This window comes from Struthio camelus, chromosome W, assembly GCF_040807025.1.
Source record: "Struthio camelus isolate bStrCam1 chromosome W, bStrCam1.hap1, whole genome shotgun sequence".
NCBI classification, from domain to species: domain Eukaryota; kingdom Metazoa; phylum Chordata; class Aves; order Struthioniformes; family Struthionidae; genus Struthio; species Struthio camelus.
Genome location: NC_090981.1, coordinates 40,592,526 through 40,611,310, shown reverse-complemented (window position 1 = coordinate 40,611,310; position 18,785 = coordinate 40,592,526). Strand labels below are relative to the sequence as shown.

General features: G+C 37.6%; 1 protein-coding gene across 2 annotated transcripts; it reads right to left on the bottom strand.

Annotated features, from left to right (window-relative positions):
- Nucleotides 1-971: 971 nt before the first annotated feature.
- LOC138064161 (cell cycle checkpoint protein RAD17-like) lies at nucleotides 972-18,771 on the bottom strand. 2 transcript variants are annotated; one of them, XR_011137449.1, is made up of 16 exons: nucleotides 18,595-18,771; nucleotides 16,908-17,186; nucleotides 15,687-15,770; nucleotides 14,824-14,980; nucleotides 14,204-14,340; nucleotides 13,004-13,056; nucleotides 12,785-12,910; nucleotides 12,632-12,701; nucleotides 11,158-11,269; nucleotides 8,559-8,750; nucleotides 7,111-7,196; nucleotides 6,381-6,527; nucleotides 5,750-5,896; nucleotides 4,899-5,019; nucleotides 4,203-4,325; nucleotides 972-1,786 (listed from the first exon to the last, which is right to left on the bottom strand). XR_011137449.1 is itself a non-coding variant. In XM_068925576.1 (16 exons), exons 1-16 carry the CDS (start codon nucleotides 18,634-18,636, stop codon nucleotides 1,519-1,521), a joined length of 2,079 nt encoding a protein of 692 aa, XP_068781677.1. In that variant the 5' UTR covers nucleotides 18,637-18,771; the 3' UTR covers nucleotides 972-1,518. The 2 variants fall into 2 exon arrangements, 1 of the variants encoding a protein (XP_068781677.1); XM_068925576.1 differs by having other exon boundaries at nucleotides 4,203-4,260.
- Nucleotides 18,772-18,785: the final 14 nt, after the last annotated feature.

The following is an 18,785-nucleotide window of genomic DNA, read 5'->3' as shown; positions in this document are numbered from 1 at the left end:
CGGGGCGGGGGGAAAGACGGCTTTAAATAATTTAATCTTCGTTGACTTGGGGAAAAAAAAGCAAACCACTCAGAACGACCTCTTAACGGGGTGGCTGAGCAGAGCAAGCCAGCGTTTGAGGAACAGCGTGGCAGGGGAGCGCCTCTCGCCTGCCTTCTCCCAGCAGCTGCGCGGCAGCAGCCTCCTGCTCGCCTCCCTGTCACCACCCCGGCAGGATTAGGCCCCCTGTTAAGGCAGGAGCGGTTGGATAGTTCAGTGATACTAAACCGCAGCAAGGCTTAAGGGAAGTTAGCCGCTACCGAAGGCGAGCAGGGGCGGCCAAGGGCCCCTGCCGAGGCGGGTGCCCAGGGGCAGCCACAGCCCGAAGCCCCTTCTCTCAGTTAACATGCAGCTTTCTCTCTTCAAAAAAAAATCAAACAATCGCCATAGTCTTTAAAACTACACCTCAGCTTTCATCGAGGTGATATTTAGACCTTTTAACAGCAGCATTAATTCCAAGCTTATGCTTGATAAATACATACTTTTATCCACCACGCGTTACACATTAAAGTACAGACATGCAAACATGCACCACATACTCAAAATAAGCTTTTTCTTCTTATTCCCGCGCTACCACTAACCTTGGTGACTTGTTAGACTGCTTTGCATTGAGCAAACCCAGTTACAGTGAAACTCTGAAGCATTAAACAGTCTGTTCAGACAAATACAAAACATTTCCTGTGTCATTTAGCAAGCACAGGACTATTTTTTCCTCCAGCACAACGGCAATTTAAGGAGAAAAGCCACCCACTACACCATTAACGTTCAAAAAGCATACAAAGGTCAAGGACTTCTACTTGAATGCTATTTTCCTTGATAAGTTATGAAAATATTTTCCAGAAAGGAATCTGAAATAAGCTAGTGTACAACACATGCTTCAATTTGTAAACACATATAAAAATATCTGTGGTAGAGTACAAAACAGTAACGACTAATACATTAAGAGTTTTATTTACATCATCAGTACTGGATATCAAACATTTTTACATATCTCTTCTGTCAAAAAGTTCAAACTTGCAAACAGCAATTTTTTGAAGGTATAAACGTTAATGAAACCTTCAAATGCTGACAACTTAATAAATGTGTTCTCAGGAAACATACTGTACATACACAAAGAAAAATTAAAATGTGTAAAAAATAACTTAAGAGTCATACTGCTTATCTACAGTCTCTTTCAAACTATTTCAGTTTGTCATTTATTATTCTCTCTGTTTAATCAATAGACAGATTACTTTCATGGCTCAGGACAGGCAGGGAATAGTTTGTGATTTAGTACTCAGTTCAGGGCTTATCCTGCAAAGTTAAGGCAAAGCTAAGGAGACTTTTCTTGATGCTGACACAGCATACGTGGGCTAGAAGGCCAAGTCCAAATAAGTAGTTGGGAGGAATACTCTTGTACAGACTATGCCCTCTTTAGCAACAGGCCTCTGCAGCACATTAACCTATTCGAGTAAGTCAGTGGTCCGTATTTTGTTGTGCTCAGTCACTATCATATTCCTCTATTTTTAATTCCTCTTCCTCCGTGACTGCTTGAGCTGCAATAGGCTGAGGCTGACTGCAAGGTAGCTCATTTCCACTGCACTGGCTAGAAGTAAGAGGAAATCCATCCGATTCACTCTCATCTGTTCTGTTTTTTCCCATCTGTACAACCGTCTCTGTAGCATGCACGTCTGCAAGGTCCCCCTCATAATTAACAAATAAGTCTGGTATTCCAGGATCTTTATCAGTGAGTGTTTCAAGCTTTAACCTGCAAAATTATCATTGCAGCAGTAAGTTAACACAGAAAATGTTTCATGCCATCTCACATAGAAGCTGCAGTAGAAAAGACTGCCCCTGTATCATAAGCCTCTTCCCTTCGCTGCTTCTTAATAACTTTCAAATATTTTCACAGTAGTAACCTCCATTCACCAGAGTTGGTCCAAGCTACACAAATTCTTTTCTTATATCGCTACCTTTAGTATTTCATTTCACAGCTCTGTGCATATCTTCTAATTATGGATACTGGGTAAACTCAGCACTACATAACTCACATGAGAACGTACAAAATATAGAAGCTTTTCCTCAGGGAAAAGGGCTGCACTACATAACCTCAAGACATATTTTCAACAGTAAAGTATCAAATCAAATTTATGTTCCGTCGCTCCCCAGCATCTGCTGCTGAAGTTTCTTCCTTAGGGCAGCGTTTTTGCTTAGCTTTCATCAAGGGCGTGAACGCTTAAAGAATTAACTTACTGACAACAGCACATGGTATATCAGACTTTTTCCCAGCAAAAACTTAAGTCCTTTAGGACAGGAAGCAGTTTAAATTGAGACAGACAAACTAAGAGCAGGCAAGGAGTAGAAAGGAATCTTTTAATTTTGTATTTATTTTCCCATTTGGGATCCTCAATTTTTCTAGCTTCTCTTTATCAAGAGGCGACGAATGCTCCGTTACAATTTCCCCCACTTTACATGGTATTAACAAGAATTTCCAGACAAAGTTATCAACAAAACTCATCCTGACACCAATTCCAATTTATCAAGTACTATACGCTCTCCCTAATGAGTTTTCTTACTAAGCAGTATTCCTATCCCATTGGTAACTACAACTGAAAATAAATGAAGTAATATTTCCTTTGAAACAGCGGTACATCTGTGAAGCTAGAGTTACTTCAAGGAGTGCTCAGTAAATAATAATAGAAAATAAATTATTTTTAATTAGGATTTCCTGAAGGAAGCAGATGCTTACCGAAATGCCTGCATTTCTCCATACTTCTTTTCCAAAATAGTGAACAAATAAAAAGGGATTAATTACAGTCTTTTCAGGAGAAAGATATCCAGCAGATAGAACTGTAAGTTTTATCTACCCACAGTAGTGCGTCAGGGGTGTAAGAACTTTACCAATATTTAAAAGGTATGCTACAGACAAAAGTAACATCGTAAGGAAGTCTACAAGTAATTTGTAGAGCTATAACCATTTTGGCTTAGACTAGGGGGGGTTGCAAACAAATACACCCCTTTGGGGTACCTTCCTCTTGATCTGCCTAGCAACTAAAATGGCTTTTAATATATCTGTTGGGGAACAAGATGGTTCTTGGATAATACAGCCTTTATCATACCAGTCAGTATTTCATAATTAAATTCAGATAGCAATAGCGCAGTGATAGATACGAGATGCTTATCCCCTGGACAAACTCTTTCTTGGTTAAGGAAAGGTTAATCTCATTCCAGTTATCACTCTCCTTCATCACAAAAGACTATCACAGTTAAAATACTTTCTGATTTCAGAGATATCAAGGGTTTAGAAATATAACTGAGGCTCTAGAAGTATAAGTAAACCATATGGCTCAGAAGGCTCGACAAAATCACAGTCATAGCATGCGAATGCCACGTCACCCCAAAAGCGCTATACGTTCTGTAACTAGAGCACTACAGTCCTGCAGCTGAAAAAGATTTAACAGTATCATTTCAGCATTCTAGCCTTACATCTCAGACAGAGGAACTTTCGTAGCTCTCAAAACAACTGGTTTACAAAAACTGCACTCTAAACAAGAAGAGTTACTCCAAGTAGTCGGGCAGGCAAAATTTTCGCAAAATAAAGATCAGTGCTGCTATCTAATTTCAGAATAAGCATTCCTTAAAATATTCTTTGTAGTTCCATTGATGTATAACTGCTTCAAAGGAAATAAGAATAATTGCCCATTGGATCATCATTTTTACTCCTCTTATTTTACATCTAAATGTACAACGTTCTATCAAAGTTCCAGATTAATGTTATATGTCATGATAAACAGTGGGCAAAGCACACTGCAGTCTTCGTTTAAATTCGGTTTTATTCTCACTTAAATCTTTTTGATTGTAAAATCAAAAAGACTTTATCCAGACTATGCGATGGATAATTATTCATATATGTTTAAAATAGAAAACTAGTATTTGATACAAGGAAAGAGAAAGCTAGACAAGGGACGAAAATCAAGAGTATACTTCCTGCTAACATTGTCATTCTAAATAGATTTGAATTGGAAAAAGTTGCAACATCCAAAATATAAAAGTGATCAGGCTGCAAGTTAGGGAAAAATCTCACATCACAGACATACATTAAAGATTTATGCAGTACGAAAGCGTTTTTTAGAAAATATATTAGCAGAGAAAGTGTTTTTAAAGAAAATAAAGCTCAACCTTACCTCCCAAAATGTCTTTTCAGCGGTAGCCTTCCAACATCCTGGATAAAAGCAATCTGAGCTGAGAACACAAAGAATCACCAGTATCATATTGGGTAGATCATAACGCACATAAAAATAAAGACACTGGAAAACAAATAATTCGTAAGTTTAGTTAAGTGGTCCCATGTATATCTTTGAATATATATGAACTGTTTTGGTATCCAAGTGTATTTATCATGTTACCATAATATATTTATGCATGCCTACACAGAACAAAAAATCCCTACCATTTATGTATTTATGATGTAGACTTATGAGTTTACATATCCTATAAAACAAATTCATCCCGATGTCACAGAATCATAGAATAGTTGAGGTTAGAAGAGACCGTTAGAGATTACCTAGTCCAACCTCTCTGCTCAAGCATGGTCAGCTACAGCAGGCTGCCCAGGACCCTGTCCAGTTTATTCATATTTAATTCTTTCAGTTGCTTAAGTTTTAAAGATGTTCTCGAAGCTGTTTCAAATCTAACAGGACAGCTTGAATTTTACTTATGTTACTGAAAACATATTTAGACACTGGCTATCTGTGCGTGGCATACGTGTTTTCTCGGTGAGGCAAGAGAATTATAACAGTATTGATATTTCTGTTACAAACATTTTTCAGTATGCTTTAATGATAAAAAGAATCTAAGAGCAGGAGTTGCCCCAATATTACCTTGGTTTCTCATGGGATTTGCTAGCATAGCAAGATAAGGCAATAGCTCTGTCTGAAGACACTCTGGTGGTAAACAGAAGCTTGAAAAGAGAGATTTTGCTGCAAGGCAATTTTCTTGATACTGTTGGGGGGGAGTAAAAGCATGGTAAACTATAATTAACGTTAATGTAAGTATTCTGCACCATCAAAAACAAGGTCATCACACTGCTTTTTACTACTGGATTACTACACACAAGCTACTGAAGAATGAGTCCAGAAAAGAGATAAACACTTGGGTTAACATATACAGATCACAAAACGGTAATTCCTTTAATGTTTGCCTTTCACTGGACATTAAAGTTTCCTGAAAATTTTTATCATTCCCATCCAAGTTTCCCATCCAAGCAGGCCAACATTCCATTGCTGGACACGCTAAGACAAATATTAATTCAAATTTCAAAAATTTTTGAAGTCTCATGAATGAGCAATTGCTGATAAACACATAAAATGACAGCCGTAATTTCTTAACCTTACACAACAATTTCAACTGTTTTAAGCCAAACAAACTTGAACTTACTTTTAGGAACACTTGACAGTATTTCAACAGCGGTTATCTCTCTATAAACTTGGACTTAGGACTCTCCCAGAAATAAGCTACCTTTTGAGCACAGGAAACAGATCTTTATTTAAAGGCCCCTGATGCATTTTAGCTCATCAAGCAATTTTTTTTTCTTTTTTAAAGTAGTAGCTTATCTTAAAATAGGATATCTAACAAGTTTAGCGCCGCATGCAAGTCTCTCATGTACTACTCAATTCACTAAGAAACGTTAAGTGTAATGTATAACACTTGCCTCAAAACATGAAGTATTTACCTTTTTACTGATAAGGAACCATTGGGGTTTGTGCAAGGGACGGAACCCCATTCCTCCTTGACACTGAGCAAAGGCTCTGGTTGTATTTGAATGTATGACACCTCGTGTAGCCACAGATGCACTGTATTTTTCCATCACGGATCGTGACTAAAGAGAGAAATCGGGCATTACATGAACTCATTGTCTCTATAGCGTGTCTTATTTGACCAAAAACACACACTGTAACTGCAGTGACACAGATGTTCTCAGAACACACTTAAATTACTGTGAAACGTTTACTCAAAGCGACTGAATGAAAAAGCTAGCTCAAATACTTCAGGGAGAAGGTAAGGAGTTCTCGATACTTAAAAATACTTTGTAAAATATTTTATAAATGCTACAATCTATTACAATAAAATGCTGATATAACTGTACACAATTGACCTGCATCTCTCCTTCGTTTGATGTAGTTTAGCATGAACAATTCACTCTCACATATATCCTATTAGAAGTTTGAAGCCATATAGTGTAATTCTTACTAATTTATAAGAAAATAATGGCCTTTAACTATTCATAAAAACTTGCAAAAAAATCTAGAAGTTCAATTTCAGAGTATGAAAAATTTACATATGCATAAAAAAAGGACACTTACGTTCCAGTTACTACACAGGACATCAGCAGTGCTCAGATATTCACTGGCTCTCACAACATCATCTATATTAGCAAAAAATTCTACATAGTTCTGGTGAAGGTATAAATTAAACATGTTTCCAGACATATGTGATTTTTCTACGATCTCCTGTTTAATAATAAAAAAAAAAAGTATCAGCTCAGGTTTTAAATACCGCGAAAGGAAAAATATCCTATAAAAGTTATTCTACATTTAGATAGCTAAGGATCTGGTGCACATGATGTACAAGTAGAGGCTCATATGCAGAAGGAAGGCTGGTTTGCTTCCAGAGAAGACTAGGCTAAGTGGGGCAGAACCCAGTGGTGTCTTCCGCTCTTCAACAGAGGGATACAGAAGGGTGAATTTAGACTCCTCCCAGTAGTGCACAACAAAAGGAGGAGAGGCAACAGTCACAGCTGGCAGCAAGGGAAAAGTCCACCTTTCACCACAAGCTGTCCAGACAGGTGGGGGAAATCTGTTCTTGGAGATAATCAAAACTTGACTGATCAAGGGCCTAGACACCTGATCTAGCCTTTAATATAGCCTGCTGGGACCACATCCAGCTTATCTACTCTATAATTTACATAGATTTAATATACACGTATTAAGACTAATGACAACATGACTATGCTCAAGATTTGTATTAATCACTTTTTTTTTTTTTTTTTTTTTTTTAAATTAAACCGGAATCAAGCAATTACTGAAGATGTACCTCAGGCTGAATAAGCAAGGTGTCTCGCTGGTATTCTGATAAGTGAGAAGGCAGCTGAGGAAATTCCGATTCTGACAATGGTTCTCCTACAAGCAATTTTTATAATCTTTAATCTTTTAACCTCAGAAATGTTACATACATTATTGCACACTACCAAAAAGCCAGGAAAAAAAAAAAGAGACAAATTTCAGATGTTATATTCAAACTTAAAGTGTAGATGAGATGGGAGCAAGAACAGAGATGCAGAACTGCATGAATAGTAATTCTCACATATATTGAAAACAACTGTTAGATACCGTTGAATATATTAACGAGTAGGTTACATTGTTTTCAGTTCACAGGAAATTCTTGATACAGGTGTAAGTATGTATTTATATAGTCAACGTTACAGAGTAAACAAGACATAACTAGTTATATTTTACTTGCAAAACTCTGCTTTAACCATTTTATAGTTTAAATAACAAAACACAAATATATTTAAATATATATATATTCTATATTATTTATAACATACATGTTTAAATTCTCTTTTAACTCATAAAACTCATTATGATGCAAAAACTCATCTCATTACTTTCATATTCCCTCATCTCACTATTTCTCCTCAATTGATTTTGGAACTGACACTGTTGAGTTATTACTTAAATGTGGGCAGCCAGTGGCATAACAGATCCTGACTTTGCTGAGCGTAGATGGTACTACAGTATAATAGTCACTGATTCTTATGAAAGATAGAGGTTTTTTAAGTGATAAAAACCGGTACTGTGACTAAGCACAGGAGGCAGATAAGAAGTAAATTTACAGAACCTTCATGTATATAAAGTAAAATTTACAATAGTAGTAAGGTAGAAAGTATTTTGGAGAGGTGGAAAGGGAGGCAGGGTAGTAAAGAAAAGTGCAGGGCCCTTTCAGCTCAGATAGGAGACACCAAGCACGTCACATAAAGAGAAACAGACAGCTGAGAGAAGAGGTAGGGAAGAAAAGATAGCAGAAGGAACCAAACTTCTACACACTAAAGGAAGCACTAGTAAGCTCAGAGGCTGAAGGGCTGTTCTGCAACCTTTAAGAATAGGCACGTTACTGCAGAACTCTGTTCTGGGTATGATTCTCCCTGAGAAGCAAATTTTGCTTTTGTACAAAACAATGTCATCTCAGATTTTGGTGCCTACATATCTAGGTTAGTGGGCACGACAGCATGTGAACCTCATCAACTAGAACCATGTCATTTTATTACACACATATAGCAGATCTTGAAAAGTGCATTTACCTAATGGATACAGATAGCTGCAATCTCAGTTACCCAAGGCATTTATTACTGTTTTCATACTGTCATTAATGACCAAACATGTAAGTAGAGATCACTCTAAGCCTTACTTTAGCAAATCTGATTACCAGCAGCAGACATTCTTTTCACATTGAGAAGGAAGAATAAGTCAAGATTTTCTTACTTTTGCAGTAAATTATTTTCCCCAGAGCATGGAAAAGAAAGATTGAGGCATCTTTGCCACCAATTGCTTGTATCTCCTGGTTTTCTGAAGTATCCAATTTATTTTTCTTTCTTGCTTTAGATACTGCTGCCTCACATTTCAGTGTGGAGCTTCCTTTTTTCCTTGATCGAAAGTTGTCCTCCAATGAGCAGTCTACCAATAAAAGCAACAATACAATCGAGATAAAGCACATGAATTTCTTAAAAAAAAAAAAAAAAGGTTCTCTATTATTTTGTTACTGTTAATGTTCTAAACAACAAGAACAAAAATAAACAGAAAAGGTCTTATAAACAGGAGATGCTAAGAGAAAACTCATTTATTAGTCACCTAAATTACACTTTTACCCCTTAGGTAAGGAGCCAAATCCTTCCTTGGAAAATAAGCATCTGCTCTAAAAGAGAAGTTGCCGTTCCTGCTTACTCGTTCTAGCTCTGATATGCGCCCGCTTGCCCTTCTTTTAAATTTCTTCCTTCATAAATAACAAAGTACAAGTGCAAATACATGTAAATCATATTTCAGTTACACGTTTATTTCAATTATCAAACTCTCTTGTATTTGCATGATCTGTAATGTCCTCACTGAAATATAAGAAGAGGAAGAAAAGCTTTCCTTAGATGACTTCAAACAGCCTACTATTTCCACAATGATGCGGAACTCCAAGGACTGAAAACCGTTTTTCCCCCCTCTGATTTAATACTCAAAAATTTAAACCCAGAATTCAGTTTAGTGGCACGTGAGTGTTCTTTATCCAACTAAGAGAACTTATCCTTTCAGTATTTATCAGTCTCTTCTCCCATGTCTCCATATGGATCAATTTTTCCCATTATTAGTAAAATGAATTAATAAAATGAATGATCAATTGTGCTTACACACCCACACACACAAATGAAGAGGAAAAATTATATATGTATGTAAAAACTAATAGCGCATTCTGACAGCACTCAGGAAGTCAGCATGGAAGTGAGGTCTTCAAAATTTACACAAAATATCACTGGACACCAATCTATTGTCTAACTGAAACATCTGTACCGAGCAATTTCTATTTAACATGAAGACGGCCCTTCTCATTAATCTCCAAAAAAGTGAAAAATAAGAAAAATGTGAAAGAGCATGCACAATAGGAATACGTGATTCTGAGATGTACAGGTGTCATACCTTATACTTTTGTTTTCTCCCAAGTTTTCTTTGCAACTCTTATGTTCTTACATTTACAAGGCAATTTATTTAAAATTGTATATACTGATAATTTTAAGTCTATTAACGTTTTCTGCAGTGCACAAACTTTTTTACCATCTACTAGTGGGCTACAGCTAACCTTTCTGCTATTCTCAACCTACTTTTTACCCATTTGATGGCACTAACATCAAAACATTTTCACTGAGAACAATTTTATATTTTTTGATGCACCCAAAACAATGCAAACTAAGTAGACAGCAGGGCAAAACCAGAAGAATTTAGTTTCCACATTTACAAGTTAAATCTAGAAACATGACTCTCTCCCCCATTAAACATAACAAACGCAACTAAGTTCACTCCAGTATATTCCAAAACCTAAACTACAACACACCCTCTTACAACAAGGAGTTGAAACAACATTTAATCCTGCATTTCACGAGCTGTATAACACATTGTCTGTTTCCAGGGTGGAGGGGAGAGTAACTGAATAAAAGCAGCAACACCATTATCAGTCTTATGACATACCACAGAAGTCAACTAAATTTACCTTCATATTTCTAGGTTGAATGTTATGCTGACACCATCTAAAGGTTCTTAGAATGAGCTACATGTGTCAGACTTTTGCTTTTACAATGAACAGGTTATGTGACTCGCATATATTAGTTTCCTAAGAAGTTTTGACTTCCAGTGTTTATAGAAAACATGATAGTAAGTCTCCTGTTTTCTTTCTATGTTGGAACATTAAAAATAATAACCTCAGACTAAGTCTCATTTGAGCTCTGCCCACCTAAGTACTTCCAAGGCTACTAAAAGATCAGAATTCACAAAAGTTATTGTATAATCCCCTCAATAACTTCATAGTAGGTCACGTCACCTCCCAGGATTTCAATTTACCTACTCTTAACAGCTGTAGGCACTGCAAAGCAAAATCCGTCATTTCAGCAATGCCATACACAAAGTCAACGTGGTATTTCAGAAATAACGTAAATGTGGAGATTAGGACACAGAAGTACTGAAGAACAGGGCAGTAAAAAACATCCTTTTCAAATTAAGGTCACATCACAAAAGCTTTGATTCGTAAAGACACTGAGCTACCGAGAAGAAAAAAGGGCATTGTATTACATTATATCTATATATACACAGCAGAAATATAATATTGGTATTAGCCAGTTTGAGACTATATATGAACAGGCATAAAATCTTACATATTCAGCTTCAAATCCCCGCCCCCCCCAAAGTTATCCCTTTCATTCCTGCTCCAAAGCAGTATGTCAGAAATGTTTTTGCACAGCTCACTTAACTGAGCTTCAACAGTGAACAGAGTACCTTTGCAGCAGAAGCTGTCAAAATGTCATTTACTTTCACTGAAAACATAGGTAATTACCTTTCATAGAAGAAAACTGAAGACTGTTTATTGCACTTCTTACATCACCTGAACAACCTCTGCAAATTGACTCCAGAGAGGTTCTATCAGGAGCATAATTCTTTTCTCTATTCTACAAGGAAAAGCAATAGTTTACAACACCCAAAGTAATAAGAAAAAGTATGTATTTGAGTATTTGAAAATTATTATGCACCTTAGTGCACTTAGCTAACGATGCGAGCACAAAGTTAACGCACAACACAACTGTCAAACTTGCTGAAGCTCATCTAAAACTGAACTCTACTCCTTCCATACTGCTGTTCTGCAGGACGATGATACTCTAGCACTTTTCCCAGGGAAATCTCTTATGCTGATGCCACCCACTGCCAGCTTTCAAACTAGTCTGTGAAGCTTAAGGGGCAAGCATCTGTGACCTCCTGAAGGGCATCCCGGAGTTTGGGTTTCTGGGCTCGAGGAGATTGGTCTGATACCTCTGTAGCAAGGATCGGATACCACAGGAATAGAAAGTTTGGCAGTTTGTCAATCGTCCTATAATCTAGACAAATTTTAAAGTTAAAAAAAAAAAGAGACAAAGAGTTGTAATCCAAATTCTAATGAAACTACTGCTATCTTTAGATGCAATTATACAGAAATAAAACAAAACCAGGTTTAATGCCACTTTTTCTTTAAGGCAATTTAGAGGATTCCCTTCCCCACATCATCAAGCTAAGTACAAGAACTTCATGGCTGGAACCCAATCCTTCAATAATACCCACATCTTCAGTACTTCTTTCATTAAAGGGACACCTGCATCTTCATTCTTGTGACATTAGTCAAACTCCAGGTTCCAACTCAGATATTTCTTGCAGTTTATAACCATTAGTATATCAGTTCATAATCAGTAATCTTTTAGGAGTGCTATTACGTGACAAGCTTTGGGAATACCCAGGTCATTTTTGGGTTGGCTGTGGGGACCCACCTCTGATGTAGACCATGAACAGGCTACATTAGCACCAGCTAACATTGCTAGCTGTAAAACATTTAATCCATTTAAGCATATTTTATATAGCAGTATTATAGAGAATAATACATGGAATTCACTGTTATATTCACTCAGTGTTACATTTGGTGCTATTCAAACAGTTTTGGAATAGTATAAGCTTTAGGTTAACGACCTCTTCTGGCTTGGAAGAATACCTTGAAAATGACCTCTGCTCCTATTACTTGTTGCATGTATATGGTTGCTGCAAAAGGTAGAATAATTTCCAGAAGTAACTTCAAGCCTTGGACCAAATCCTTACTCATGGATCAAGTGGAACCAATCTTGAAAACAATACTTCTTTCCAGCTTTTTCCTTGTTTTCTGTTATTGGGTTTGGGGGCTTTGTTTTGTTATCAAGGATCAAAAACGTGCTATCAATAAATATTTTCGATATAAAAGTCTGAAGTCTTTTGGTCCTAGCATTGCATGGAAGTTGCCAGTTTTGACAGCTTACCGTAATAGCTTCTGTTGTAGCTATTCGATTAAGAACTTTCATCATATTTGTTGGTGCAACAGGCTTGAAACTGTTGAAATTCATAATAAAAAAGTATTAGTTTCGGATTTCTCATTTACCAAAATTGTGTTTTAATGAGATAAGAGATCTTACCTAATATTAGATATACAGAGCTCTTCTAGAATTTCCTTTGGGAATAGTAACCTCTGGTTGCTGTCTCCACTGAAGTTATCCGAGATTATGAATATAAGGGGACATCTACTTGTACGTACAAATCTCCTAAATTGAAAAATAAGGAAGTACAACAAGAATCAAACTCCAGTTTACTGACAGTGGCTAAGGATAATCATTAAAAACTCCATTACAACTCACCTGAGAATTTCATGTAAACTGCTAGGGTCTCGATAGAATTGGTTAGGTATGTCCTATTCAAAATAAATGAACTGCTGTCATTCAAACGTATTGTCTCCAACAGATTGATTGTTATGACACACTATGTTGCTACCCATTTTTTATTTCCTAGGTACCTTGCTTTCAACCACATCTGAATGGGGCTAATGCTGAAGATAACCAGAAAAAATAAAAAGAAACTCGTGGTCTTTCTTTCTTTTATTATGGAAAAATACGTAATAGAAGATTCTGTCTTTCCTCATCTCCTAAGGTACCAGCTTGTGTAATTACATTTCCTGTTAGCCAGAGTTTTATTCATACGTGGAGAAGAGTAAAGGAGAAACACTCAAGATAGCATCCTCACTGAGGAAAAGTTGAGGATATACTACTTGAGATACAAGAGTATCTATACAGAAAACTTACTTTATAAACAGAAATCACAGGAAATTATGGTTCTTAAGTTTTACAGTTTACAGCGTTACTTCTCTAGAATTTCTATCCCATCTATTCTTGAAAGATAATCAAATTGTCTGTAAACTTAATTCATAAAATTAATATGACAGAAAAATGAAAAGAGCAGACAGGAAAGCCTGGTCAAACAAATTCCCGAATAAGTGAAAATAAAGTCTTCTCCTGGACCTCCTGTTATGGCTTAGGAACCCTCAGAGTTCACATCTGTGCCCTCAAAACAAAAAATATCCAACCCCCCCACCCCCCCCCCAAAAAAAAAATTAGAGAATACTGAACTTCAAGTGCTTCGATTATGACTGTTCTCATTCTCAGGTATCTTCTGTAACTTCTTGCTTTCTCAAATAACAAGAACAGTATAATTTCTTTCCTCTTCCTGTCTCCTTAAAACATACATATAGAGTTCTATAAAGCTAGTCATAAAAATATATGGGTATGATTTTTCATTACTGCTTTGATCCACTTTTTGATACTCTTACTTATTTCTGTACATGAACCAGTGTCCAATTTCTCCCTGACAATTAGCTTATGTAGTTTAACTATGGGTAGACTGGGTTTTAGCCACCTGTATAGACTCAGAAATACAGAAGTCATCTGCAGTTAAGTAGATAAGCTTTCAGCAACTGCAATCCACTAAATGGAGCTAGTTAAGCCTGTCAATATTAAAACAAAATGTATTGTTTTCCAAACAAGATTTCAGAAGTTTTCACTTACTTCAATAAGAATAAGCTTTTTATCATTTTCTGAGGACTCCCCAAGCATCTGAAGTTTGTTATACTTATTTGCTCTTAAAAGAAAATCTTGAAAGAGAGTTGCTTGGGCCTGACTTGGAAACGTATGAAAATTTGAGTCTGAAAAAGAAAACTAATTAAAAATACGTATCCTATATTACGTAAGTAGTATATAAATACCCACAAGAACCAATACCCACCCTTGCAGTTTTCTGACAATAGCCATTCAACACCAGCAGCCAAGCCCTTTGGCAAATACATTATGAACACAACGCCATTTTTCAAGGGTAGAATAAAACTGAGGACCAAATCAAAGACACACTGATCTACTTATTTTAAGTCAGATTCAAATGATTCCCAGGTTGTTACACAAGCTCGCTATCCTTTCATGAACTGCATATTGTTTTGGAGTAATCACTTCAGAAAAAACACTAAATCCCTTTTCAGACAAGGCAAAAATAAAAGATCCTTATCAAACACTACTCAAAAACCCTTACGTGGATCTGACTTCGTACATGACAGAGGTGCAAAAGAATACCAAATACTGAATACAAATTCTACAAAAGTAGCTGGGAAAAGAAAAAACAAAAACAAAACACTTACCGTGGCCAAATATACTTTTCAAGTCTTCTTTTGTAAAGTCTAAAGATATTGGATTGGTCCATTCTTGCACCTGAATGCCCAGATCTTTCACTAATATCTGTATAGTTGCAGTCTTTCCGCAACCAGGCGGACCAGTTAACAGCAAAACAGAGCCACCCTGTAACAGAAAAAAAATGCCAAGCACAATAAATAAAGACTACAGGTTAACTGAAGGCAAATATTTCCTTGAATTTCTTCTGTACGTTCTGTGACAGTGATTTTCTTTCCAAATAAAAGAAAATGACTTAAATAATTTGTGTTAGTAATTCACCTGTTGAGTACTCAGAGAGAGAGAGCTAGATCAGAACGCTGAAATCCTTGCTTCCAGTTTTTTAATCTATGTGTTTAGGTAATTGCCCATTGTTCAGACTACCAATATAATATGTACTGGACTCAAGAAACAGGTCTAAAAAACACAGGTTGAGACTGTTAAATGATACATTTGTAGAAGAATGCCTCTTACCATTCAAGAAGTTAAAAACACCCTATTACATCAAGTCAGTGTAACTGGAAATTTGCCAAGCTACTTAATCTCTGGGAGGTAAAATTCAGTTATTATAAGCACACACTGAACAGGTAAGCATTGACTTGATGCTAGACAGTAATACTGCTGAGCAAAGAACAGAATCCAGCTCTGCTGCTCTTAGCAGTATGAGTTCTAAAGAAATGTAAAGCTCTCATCTATGTTCTTAAGAGATTTCTTATACTGCTAGACATATAATCACTAACTACAAGTTAAGGGTTTTTCTGAAATTAAAATAAAATTCAATCCAGCTTGTTATATGTTGTTTTACACCTCTATCTGCTAATTTTAGCAAGATTACCTGCTTTGATTGTCTCTGAAATATGTGCTTTTTTAGCCAGGCTTCAACTTCTTCAATTTTCTTCTTATGCACAGCAAGGTCATTCTAAAACCAGATGAAAATACATGAAGTGCATACGCACATATACACACCTCTTGGTTTCTAAGACTATAACGTTAAGATTCAAGAACAGAACACATACTGACTGAAACGTTAACAGATATGCCTTTATGCTCTTTCAGGAGTAAGTGTAACAGCTACACATAATCATTACAGCCTGTTTTCTCAAACCACCAATTTTCCACAGCCTGCAGGAGGGAAATAACAAACACTTCACCATTCCTAAAGTAGCAACAATATAAGCCTGTTTGATTTTATTTGTATGCTCTATAGCTCTTGCTGGAGCTTGTACTTTTTAAGGCCATACCAACTCTAATACTACATAGATTTTTGGAGCTTCTGTAAATTGTGTGCAGCTTACTTGTGTTTTAGATTTAATTTTTAATAGTTCATCTCTGGAGAGGAACTGAGTTACAAGGCTAGAATACAAGTTACTACACTACACTAGCTTACTCAAATCACTAAGCACTCAACTCTACGAGACACTCAGCATGTGTTGACGTGTTTGAAACACAAGGTGCATGAGCTGCTCCATGAGTAGAACCAGTGAAATCAAGTTTACCATAGATTTGAATTCTTTCTCCTTTAAGCCCTAAGGTACCACAGTAACCTCAACCCATGTCGCGGTGCCTAAGATGGCACTGAAATAGGGAAGAGATAGCACACACTGCAACTAGTCCAGTATCCTGTGTGTGCTAAGAACCCAGTTAGCTGCTGCCAAATAACATGCAAGGTAATTCCTGTTGTCTTTCCCTGTTGAGGGCACTAACCGGACTCTCTCTCTCTCCTCTATTTGGCTGTGGATTTTCACATACTTGCAGCTGTCAGATTTGGCTGAAATTTGACAATGGGTTCAAAAGTTTAGGAGTGCATGGACAGGAAGCAAGATCTCAGTAGCTTTATTTCCTCAGAAAGCCTGGGTAAAAGTACATCTTCCATAAATAGGTAGCTCATTAAAAGCTTCACTACAGGCAGCAGATAAGTCAAACTAATACTTCACTGGTCTAATAAAATAGAATATATTTATAAACAGAGTAAGACAGAATACGAAGGGAAGAACAACATGTTTATGTTACACTGGAATGTCACTGTTACATTAACACTTTAGACTAGTTCTCATACCTGAGTTTCAGGTTTGTATTTATCTACCCATGGCTCATCGTGAGCTTGGCTTTGATTTTGTCTGGATTGGCTACAAGATAAGTCTACTGAGGATGACTTTGCCCTTTTTCTGGGCAGAACCTTGTCCTTGCTACTTCCTGGCAAAGATGATAGGTCTTTCTTCTTCTGGGGCCGCTTTCTTCTAGTGCTCCCTTCTACTGCGTTCACAGGAACTGTGCTGGAAGAAATATTTGTGTTTCCAAAGAAGTCATCAAATGAATGTGGCAACCAACCTGTTACCTGGCAAAAAACAAGCACCTTGCTGTTAATGTAGCACTCTCCTCCCCTTTTTAAATTGGGTACATTTGTCTATGGAAAATTTGAGCTTTGTTTCATGAGTGTACCAAGAATATCTTGCAGGTGGTTTTCATTTACATTAGTCATTCACGTTATAATGACAGAACGTCACTAATATTAAGAAACTGTTTAACTTGCCGCGTTCATAGTTAGCAACAAATGCTGGCACTTATTACTCTTTTTGAATCTCTGAATTACAAGCTCTTTAAGCATTAAAAAAGGTTACTAAGCTTTTTAAGCATTAAAAAAGGTTACTATTTCTAGTCTTGTGACTAGATATTTTGCAGCAAATTTGGCAAACAAGAACATGTTGAAAATTGAAACATATTCAAATTAAAGGAGTAAAATTAAAACTGAGTTGAGAGTGAAAAAACAGACTGAGCTCTTTTATATCCTTTTTATGTTATGGTCAAGTTTGCATTATCTCTGCATTGTTTTTCAGTACACCTTCTTTGCATTTAAAAGGTAGGCATTTGCATTTGAAAAGTTAGAAATAGGTGACAGGGAAAAAATGATTTAGGCAGCACAGTAAAATCAAATACTAGTATTTGTTTGCTATGTGAGGAACTATGGACTAATCTAGAATTGGAAACTATAACACGTATCAGAAGTCTGCCTGACAGTGAAAAGTAATGAAACTGCTAATAGGGCCGATATTTGTTTTTGGATTTGAGAAACAGTCTGCTATGACAGATGTATAAACTCACACCCCAGAGCCACTTTTCAGGCTACCTGTGGTGGGCGCAGTAGTCCAAGCACTGTTTGCTCATAACAGCCACATGGGATGCTGTTGGAGGAGGCACTATAACGGGTCACATTCTGAAACGGACTTTATGCAAACGGCTGAAACTGTGCAGCTACAGAATGCACATCTGTGTCATCTCCAAAAAGGTCTACGGCTACACTACGGCTTATATAACTTTTAAGTTAATACAAAATATCATTAGCAGATACAGCCTGACTGTGACAGGCATCAGCAACTGGCAAAGATTTGCGTTTGCAGTTAGCTGTTAGTGTTATTCAAACTGAAACTATTTTTAGTTTAATTTGCATATTTACCGGCAAAGCTGATACCACTATGTGAGGGGTTTTTTTCCTTTTGCATAAATTGCATCAGTAAGTAAAAATAAACATCTCGTACGCAGAAAAAGGGGACGGAGGAAACTCCACACGGCCCCACCGCCCCCGCCGAGGGCTTGGCAGCCTCTCCGGTCCCAACTGACCAAACAGCCCCCAACTCCCTACCCGCTTCTGCCTCGCGCCTCCTCGCCGCCGCTGCGGGAACCGGCGGGCGGCTGCGGCCCGGCCCGGCCCGGCCCGGCATCCCCCCGCGCGGCGCCGCGCAGCCCACCTCCGCCGGCGCTGCCTGCCTCCCCGCGGAGCTCCCGGACATCCTCCGCCCTGGGGGAGCCCATGCGCGGCCCGGCTCCGCGCCGCCGCCGCCGGCCCGCGACCCGCAGCCGAAGCGAGGTGAGTCGGGCCGGACGCGGCCCCGCCGCCGACCTCCCGAGGGGTCCTTCCCCGCCCGCGGCTCTTAGGCGC

Coding starts and splice junctions, on each gene's coding strand:
- LOC138064161 (XM_068925576.1), bottom strand. CDS start 18,636: ATGTCCGGGAGCTCCGCGGGGAGGCAGGCAGCGCCGGCGGAG. Junction 5,020..5,749: donor GGTTCCTTATCAGTAAAAAG/GTAAATACTTCA, acceptor CCCCCCCAACAG/TATCAAGAAAATTGCCTTGC. Junction 1,787..4,202: donor CTGAAAAGACATTTTGGGAG/GTAAGGTTGAGC, acceptor ATAATTTTGCAG/GTTAAAGCTTGAAACACTCA.